This window comes from Blennius ocellaris, assembly GCF_963422515.1.
Source record: "Blennius ocellaris genome assembly, contig: SCAFFOLD_84, whole genome shotgun sequence".
NCBI lineage: Eukaryota > Metazoa > Chordata > Actinopteri > Blenniiformes > Blenniidae > Blennius > Blennius ocellaris.
Genome location: NW_027661965.1, coordinates 99442 through 108638, shown reverse-complemented (window position 1 = coordinate 108638; position 9197 = coordinate 99442). Strand labels below are relative to the sequence as shown.

Sequence of the window (9197 nt, the reverse complement as noted above, 5' to 3'; positions counted from 1 at the left end):
TTCTGCTTTTTTGCAACAACAAAGAAAGTCATAAATCTTATTGTTTTCTTGAATTTTCGACCTTTTTAAGCAGTTTATAATTCCACTCTGACGTGTCAAAGGGTTTCAGTCTCTTGGTTCTAGAGAAAAGCTGATGCAGCACATTTTTATTTAATTTTTTTTGTAAATCACATTTTTGTTCTCAAGGCAGCAGAAGAATATGTGTGTTTTTGCCGCTCCTGCATTGCTCCCCCTAGTGGACAGACCTGGCTCCTCCTCTCCTCCTCTCCTCCTCTCCTCCCCCCTGCTCCTCCTCCTCCTTGTTTCAGATTAACGGAAGATAATCTGCAGTCTGATCTGAATCTTTTTGTTAGGAAATGAAAAACAAACACTGGATTATCAAAGCTTGTTTTTAAATAAAAGGTAAACACTATTTTTTTTTCTATTATTCATTCGTGCATTTTGGAAAAACGACCCCAAACAATAAAAAATAGGAAATCATAAAAGAAAACAACAATTAAGCAATAACCATGAATACATTTAAAAATAATTACAGCACAAATCTTTAGGAAGATTATTTAAGTGTTGTTTCAGAACAATTGAAGAATATTTGCTTCTAAAACGCACTTAGTTTCCTTCATGCGATATTTTCTATATTTCTCTGACGTGCGGGTTTGAGCTCAGCCGAAGCGCGTCGCCCTGCAGTTCACCTTCTGTCCTGACGGCGGCGGCGGGGCGCTCGTTCCCGTCGCCAGAAGAAGAAGAAGAAGAAGCAGCATGACGACACGGCTCGCCTCTGGCGCTGGCTGCTCTGAAAACAAGAAGAAACGCTAATATGTGGATATTTGTGTCCAGTGATTGTACACAGAAGTCCGCGGTGTCCCGCGGCCCGTGTCCCGCTGCCGGTGTCCCGCGGCCCGTGTCCCGCTGCCGGTGTCCCGCTGCCCGTGTCCCGCTGCCCGTGTCTGTTAGCCCGGCGTGCTAGTTAGCCGCGGTAGCTCAGTTAGCTGTCAGCTGATTTAGTTTTTTTCTCTCTTTAAAAAGTGTAATTTAGTTTAAAAACACATGAGTGTGTCTCTGGTCGTGATCCGCCTGGAACTAGCCGCCCAGTCTGCGTCTCCTCGGGGTTTTCAATACTCCGCCGGTGAGTTTGTTCTTCATGTTTTCATCATCGCAAAGTCAGAAGTTAGCCCGGCGGCTAACTGCTAACTAGTAAACAAACTCCCTTTGTTTTATAAGTAATCTGATGATAATCTACAATCTGACGGATTAACAGTGAAAGAGTTGAGTTGATTAGTATGAGCTGAGATTAAACAGTCTGTCTCAAGGTTTTCATGATATTATTATTAATGACGTCACAACCCAAACAAGTTGATATAAACGATTGTCATTTAATTTTTAAAATGTTAAGATGTGATTAAAAGATGTCAGTTTTATATGTTTGAAGTCAGAAATCTGAGGAAAAAGTCAAAATCCTGAATTCTGAGCAGCAGAAGTCAAAATTCATACTTAAAATTCAGGATTTTAAGAATTCTTTATTGGAAAAATCCAAAATATGAGAAAGCAAATAAAACTTGAGTGTTGAGTCGGAATTCTATGAAGAAGTCAAACTTTTACAAATTAAAAATCAAATTCTGCTGAAAGAATTCTGATATTAACTAAAAAAAAATTACATTTTGTTAATTAAAACACGAAAAACAAGAAATATCAAATTAGTAAGTAATAAAACAACTTATTCATTTGTGCATCAGTTTTAAGGTTTGCTTGAATTTTATGTCAATTTTGTTAGTTTGTGTATTTATATAGAAATATAACGACTACAAATGAATATATGTATTTAATAATAACAACAACCCACATGGTAAATACAAACACGTGTGTGTGTGTGTGTGTGTGTGTGTGTGTGTGTGTGTGTGTGTGTGTGTGTGTGTGCAGTGGAGGGCCTGTCGGAGGAGGAGCTGCAGGACCGGGCCCTGGGTCTGGCCCGCCACGCCCTGGGGGGGCGGGGGGCCGAGGAGCGGGCGGCGGTGCTGCACCAGCACATGGGCAGCAGAGCCATGGGGGACATGGTGATCGAGACCTTCGAGCCCGGCCCGGGTAAGAGGCTCCGCGGGGGGCGGGGGGGGGGACGGGGGTGGGTGGGGGGGCGGACGGGGGGGCAGGGGGCACGGGGCGGGGGGTGCCACTCAGTCTGGCTCCGGTCCAGCTTCAAGCCTCCGACTCTCTCCTGCAGATAAAGGTGGAGGCGAGGAGCTCCGGCAGACGGGAGCCGAGGCTCCGCCCCCTCAGGAGGCGGTGGCTCCGCCCCCTCAGGACGGAGGAGACGCTCCGGGCGCCGCCCCCGAGTCTCCGTCCAAACAGCTGCCCGACCAGATCTCCTTCTTCAGCGGGAACCCGTCTGTGGAGATCGTCCACGGGATCATGCACCTCTACAAGACCAAGTGAGGGGGGGGGGAGGGGGGGACGGGGGGGGGGGGGGGGGTCTTCTTCACCTTCATCGTCTCCTCTGGTCCACCAGGCTCATCACGTCGTTTCCAGACTTCCTGTCGTTTCCATAGAAACGGATATTGTTTTGTGAAATGTGTTGGTGTAAAAGTCAAACTGGTCCAGGAGCCGAGACGCTGTCCCCTGTGAGACGTTGTCCCCTGTGAGACGTTGTCCCCTGTGAGACGCTGTCCCCTGTGAGACGCTGTCCCCCGTGAGACGTTGTCCCCCAGAGACGGCGTCCTGACGGAGACCCGCCTGTCTCCGCAGCAAAATGACGTCCCTGAAGGAGGACGCGCGGCGCAGCGCCATGGTGTGCATCCTCACCGTCCCCGCCACCATGACCAGCCACGACCTGATGAAGCTGCTGGCGCCGTTCAACGAGGTGATGGAGCACATGAAGATCATCCGGGACTCCACCCCCAACCAGTACATGGTCCTCATCCAGTTCTGCTCCCAGGTCCGTCTGCTGCAGGACGCTGTCTCTCTGTCTCTGTCTGTCTCTCTGTCTCCGTATGTCTATCTGTCTCCGTCTGTCTCTCTGTCTGTCTCTCTGTCTCCGTCTGTCTCTCTGTCTGTCTCCATCTGTCTCCATCTGTCTCCGTCTCTCTCTGTCTGTCTCTCTGTCTCCGTCTGTCTCTCTGTCTGTCTCCATCTGTCTCCATCTGTCTCCGTCTCTCTCTGTCTGTCTCTCTGTCTCCGTCTGTCTCTCTGTCTCCCTCTCTGTCTCTGTCTGTCTCTCTGTCTCCGTCTGTCTCTCTGTCTGTCTCCATCTGTCTCCGTCTCTCTCTGTCTGTCTCTCTGTCTGTCTCCATCTGTCTCCGTCTCTCTCTGTCTGTCTCTCTGTCTCCGCCTGTCTTTATCTCCACCTGTCTCCGTCTGTCTCTTTTTACTTTATTTAAAACAAATGATCGAATTTTAACCAGAAAAACATTTTGTAGAGTTGAGCTGGTTACTGGTTACTGGTTACTGGTTACTGGTCACTGGTTGCCAGTCCCTGGTTACTGGCTACTGGTTACTGGTTACTGGTTACTGGTTACTGGTTACTGGTTACCAGTCCCTGGTGTCTATCTCCTGGTCACTGGTTGCCAGTCCCTGGTTACTGGTTACTGGTTAGCACGTGGTGACTAGGCGTTGGTTCCAGGCGGCGGCCGACAGTTTCTACTCGACGTGTAACGGCCGTCAGTTCAACTCCATCGAGGAGGCGGTCTGCCAGCTGGTCTACGTGGAGCGGGCCGAGGTCATCAGGTCCGAGGAGGTGAGGGGGGGGGAGGGGCGGGGGGGGGTTAGGGGCGGGGCCTCCCCGCCGCCTGCTGACATCACTTCCTGTGGCCCGCAGGGCGCCAGCCTGCCGGTGATGGAGCTGACGGAGCTTCCTAAGTGCACCGTGTGTCTGGAGCGCATGGACGAGTCGGTGAACGGGATCCTGACCACCCTGTGTAACCACAGCTTCCACAGCCAGTGTCTGCAGCGCTGGGAGGACGCCTCGTGAGTCTTATTACCACCTTATTACCACCTTATTACCACCTTATTACCACCTTATTACCACCTTATTACCACCTTATTACCACCTTAGTACCATGTTAGTACTGTTAAACCAGTCTGCAGCGCTGGGAGGACGCCTCGTGAGTCTTATTACCACCTTATTACCACCTTATTACCACCTTATTACCACCTTATTACCACCTTATTACCACCTTATTACCACCTTAGTACCACCTTAGTACCACGTTAGTACCATGTTAGTACCATGTTAGTACTGTTAAACCAGTCTGCAGCGCTGGGAGGACGCCTCGTGAGTCTTATTACCACCTTATTACCACCTTATTACCACCTTATTACCACCTTATTACCATGTTAGTACTGTTAAAGCAGTCTGCAGCGCTGGGAGGACGCCTCGTGAGTCTTATTACCACGTTATTACCAGCTGGTATTACTACCTGTTATTAAATGTTCCATGGAGGAGAAGTGAAGTGACTAAATCCAGATGTTCTTCCAGCTGCCCCGTCTGTCGCTACTGTCAAACCCCCGAACCAGTGGAGGAGAACAAGTGCTTCGAGTGTGGCGTGCAGGAGGTAACTGCTCCTCCTGCTCCTCCTCCTCCTCCTCCTGCTCCTCCTCCTCCTCCTCCTGCTGCTCCTCCTCCCCCTCCTCCTCCTCCACCTCCTCCATCAGGTGTGTGTCCCCCTACAGAACCTGTGGATCTGTCTGATCTGTGGTCACATTGGGTGTGGTCGCTACGTCAGCCGTCACGCCTACAAGCACTTTGAGGAGACGCAGCACACCTACGCCATGCAGCTCACCAACCACCGGGTCTGGGACTACGCCGGAGGTAAGGTGGCGCCGCGCCGGGGGGTTGGGTCGTCGGGGTGACGGGGGTCTAATGACGACCAGTGACTTCATGAGAAGTTCAGTCTGAAGAAGAAGAAGTAGACCTATGGCAGTAGAAGTGATTCAGGGAGGACGGGGCGTTGTGATTGGACGAGAGGTTGTCTGGTTTAACCTGAGAGGGTTTCAAGGTTGCCGGTTCCCATCCTGTCCCGGCAGACAACTACGTCCACCGCCTGGTGGCCAGCAAGACGGACGGCAAGATGGTCCAGTACGAGTGTGAAGGAGACACCTGCCACGCCGAGAAGATCGACTCTCTGCAGCTGGAGGTGTGGTGGGGGTGTGGTGGTGGGGGTGGTGGAGGTGGTGGTGGTGGTGGTGGTGGGGGTGGTGGTGGGGGTGGTGGTGGTGGTGGGGGTGGTGGTGTGGTGGGGGTGTGGTGGTGTGGTGGTGTTGTGGAGGTGGTGGTGGTGGAGGTGGTGTGGTGGTGTGGTGGTGGAGGTGGTGTGGTGGTGGTGGAGGTGGTGGTGGTGGTGGGGGTGGTGGTGGAGGTGGTGTGGTGGGGGTGTGGTGGGGGTGTGGTGGGGGTGGTGGTGTGGTGGAGGTGTGGTGGAGGTGGTGTGGTGGTGGTGGTGGGGGTGGTGGAGGTGTGGTGGAGGTGGTGTGGTGTGGTGTGATGGTGGTGTGGTGGTGGTTGTTGTTGTGGTTGTTGTTGTTGTGGTGGCGGTTGTATTTGTGGCAGTTGTTGTGGCGGTTGTTGTGGTGGTTGTTGTTGTGGTGGTGGTGGTGGTTGTTGTTGTGGCGGTTGTTGTTGTAGTGTTGTTGTGGTGGTGGTGGTTGTTGTTGTTGTTGTGGTGGTGACGGTGAGTCTCGGTGTGTCCAGTACTCGTACCTGTTGACCAGCCAGCTGGAGTCTCAGAGGATCTACTGGGAGAACAAGATCGTTCATCTGGAGAAGGAGACGGCTGAGGAGGTCTGTCTGTCCCTCTCTGTCTGTCTCTCTCTCTCTCTGTCTCTCTCTCTCTCTGTCTGTCCCTCTGTCTGTCCCTCTGTCTGTCTGTCCCTCTCTGTCTGTCTGTCCCTCTCTCTCTCTCTCTCTCTCTCTCTCTCTGTCTGTCCCTCTGTCTGTCTGTCCCTCTGTCTGTCTCTCTGTCTGTCCCTCTGTCTGTCCCTCTGTCTGCCTGTCCCTCTGTCTGTCTGTCCCTCTGTCTGTCTGTCTGTCCCTCTGTCTGTCCCTCTGTCTGTCTGTCCCTCTGTCTGTCCCTCTGTCTGTCTGTCCCTCTCTCTCTCTGTCCCTCTGTCTGTCTGTCCCTCTCTCTGTCTGTCCCTCTCTGTCCCTCTGTCTCTCTCTGTCTGTCCCTCTGTCTGTCTGTCTGTCCCTCTCTGTCTCTCTCTCTCTGTCTCTCTGTCTGTCCCTCTGTCTGTCCCTCTGTCTGCCTGTCCCTCTGTCTGTCTGTCCCTCTGTCTGTCTGTCTGTCCCTCTGTCTGTCCCTCTGTCTGTCTGTCCCTCTGTCTGTCCCTCTGTCTGTCTGTCCCTCTGTCTGTCTGTCCCTCTGTCTGTCTGTCTCTCTCTCTCTCTGTCCCTCTGTCTGTCTGTCCCTCTCTGTCTGTCTGTCCCTCTCTCTGTCTGTCCCTCTCTGTCCCTCTGTCTCTCTCTGTCTGTCCCTCTGTCTGTCCCTCTGTCTGTCTGTCTGTCCCTCTGTCTGTCTGTCCCTCTGTCTGTCCCTCTGTCTGTCTGTCCCTCTGTCTGTCTGTCTGTCCCTCTGTCTGTCCCTCTGTCTGTCTGTCCCTCTGTCTGTCCCTCTGTCTGTCTGTCCCTCTGTCTGTCTGTCCCTCTCTCTCTCTGTCCCTCTGTCTGTCTGTCCCTCTCTCTGTCTGTCCCTCTCTGTCCCTCTGTCTCTCTCTGTCTGTCCCTCTGTCTGTCTGTCTGTCCCTCTCTGTCTCTCTCTCTCTGTCTCTCTGTCTGTCCCTCTGTCTGTCCCTCTGTCTGCCTGTCCCTCTGTCTGTCTGTCCCTCTGTCTGTCTGTCTGTCCCTCTGTCTGTCCCTCTGTCTGTCCCTCTGTCTGTCTGTCCCTCTGTCTGTCTGTCCCTCTGTCTGTCTGTCTCTCTCTCTCTCTGTCCCTCTGTCTGTCTGTCCCTCTCTGTCTGTCTGTCCCTCTCTCTGTCTGTCCCTCTCTGTCCCTCTGTCTCTCTCTGTCTGTCCCTCTGTCTGTCTGTCTGTCCCTCTCTGTCTCTCTCTCTCTGTCCCTCTGTCTGTCCCTCTGTCTCTCTGTCCCTCTGTCTGTCTGTCCCTCTGTCTGTCCCTCTGTCTGTCTGTCTGTCTGTCTGTCCCTCCCTCTGTCTGTCCATCCGTCTGTCTCTCTGTCTGTCTCTCTCTGTCTCTGAGACTCTTGTCTTCATGTTTCAGATCAACAACATGAAGACAAAGTTCAAGGAGACACTGGAACGCTGTGACAACCTGGAGCGTCACCTGGGGGACGTCAGCAAGGACAAGCAGAGTGTGGAGAGGAAGTAGGTCCTCCCTGTCCTGGACGTCCTGCTGTCTGTCCCCACAGTCCACTGTCTTTCCCCACAGTCCACTGCCTGTCCCCACAGTCCACTGTCTTTCCCCACAGTCCACTGCCTGTCCCCACAGTCCACTGTCTTTCCCCACAGTCCACTGCCTGTCCCCACAGTCCACTGCCTGTCCCCACAAAGAACCTGCAACCATAGAAATCTGAAAATAGATACGAGTCCCAGCTGATAGACCTACAACCTATAGACCTACAACCTATAGACCTACAACCTATAGACCTACAACCTATAGACCTATCACCTATAGACCTACAACATATAGACCTATAGACCTACAACCTATAGACCTACAACCTATAGACCTACAACCTATAGACCTACAACTTATACACCTACAACCTATAGACCTATCACCTATAGACCTACAACCTATAGACCTATAGACCTACAACCTATAGACCTACAACCTATAGACCTACAACATATAGACCTACAACTTATACACCTACAACCTATAGACCTATAGACCTATAGACCTACAACCTATAGACCTACAACCTATAGACCTACAACCTATAGACCTACAACCTATAGACCTATAGACCTACAACCTATAGACCTACAACCTATAGACCTACAACTTATAGACCTACAGTGGTAGAACTGAGAGGTGGAGCTGCAGAAGTGTAACTGGTGTGTGTGTGTGTGTGTGTGTGTGTGTGTGTGTGTGTGTGTGTGTGTGTGTGTGTGTGTGTGTGTGTGTGTGTGTGTGTGTGTGTGTGTGTGTGTGTGTGTGTGTGTGTGTGTGTGTGTGTGTGTGTGTGTGTGTGTGTGTGTGTGTGTGTGTGTGTGTGTGTGTGTGTGTGTGTGTGTGTGTGTGTGTGTGTGTGTGTGTGTGTGTGTGTGTGTGTGTGTGTGTGGCGGTGCAGGTGCAGCCAGCTGGGCTCCAGGGTTCTCCGGCTCAGCCAGGAGCTCCAGGAGGAACAGGAGATGAACCGGAGCCTCAGAACCAACCAGAACCAGCTGCAGGCCCAGCTGAGCCACGAGCAGCACCGGCGCCAGGAGACTGGTGAGGGGGGGGGGGGCAGGGGGGGGGCGGGGGGGGGGGGGGGACGGGGTTGAGACAGTGGTGACGGTAGAACGTTCCTCCAGGTTGAGACAGTAGAACGTTCCAGGAAGTACAGTGAGAGTACAGTGAGCGGTGAAGCTGTTTGGTTTCCATGACGACGGCGCTCAGCGCCTGACGCCTGCGACTGTCTGTGCCGCTGCAGCGGAGCTGAAGGACTCCACCATCGCCGAGCTGCAGGAGCAGCTGCGGGACGTGATGTTCTACCTGGAGACGCAGCAGCAGATCCAGGACCTGCCCCCCGAGGCCCGCAGCGAGATCCAGGAGGGCCACATCAACATCCCCGCCGCCCCCCCCGAGGGGGCCCCGGGGGGGGGCGGCCGCCGCCAGGGGCCGGAGGGGCCGCGGCAGGAAGAGGAAGTAGAGGAGAGGAGGCGGGGTTTGATAAAGACTGAGGGACAGACTCCTCCTCCTCCTGCACAGCCCCCCCCCCCTCACCCCCCCCCCCCCCCCCCCACCCCCCCACAGACTCTGTTTCTGCTCTATTATATTTATTTCAACAGGAAATTTCCTCCAATCAGAGACGAGACGACGTCCAACACCTCATTTCACTTTCTTCTCCTCTTTGTTTTTCTTTTGTCTCATGTTGAGAGGAAAAAACGTCAAATGTCAATAAAATACCAAAAGAAAAGTCCAGATTCGGACGACAGAACTTCTAATTCTTGGAATAAAGTGTTTTGGGGTTTTTGTTTTAATTTAAAAAATATTTTGTACTCATTTAAAAAGTTTCACGTCGTTCAGTAAAATTCACAAAACTCTTTGTAGC

General features: G+C 52.4%; 1 protein-coding gene across 1 annotated transcript; it reads left to right on the top strand.

The window, feature by feature from the left end:
• Positions 1 to 747: 747 nt before the first annotated feature.
• Positions 748 to 8950, top strand: brap (BRCA1 associated protein). The gene is given in 14 exon segments (XM_080521962.1): positions 748 to 1123; positions 1915 to 2076; positions 2213 to 2420; positions 2734 to 2923; positions 3608 to 3721; positions 3803 to 3951; positions 4463 to 4538; positions 4657 to 4795; positions 5011 to 5120; positions 5675 to 5764; positions 7199 to 7302; positions 8235 to 8374; positions 8577 to 8745; positions 8747 to 8950. Coding segments are annotated over 14 exon segments (1779 nt in total). The 5' UTR covers positions 748 to 1044; the 3' UTR covers positions 8796 to 8950.
• Positions 8951 to 9197: the final 247 nt, after the last annotated feature.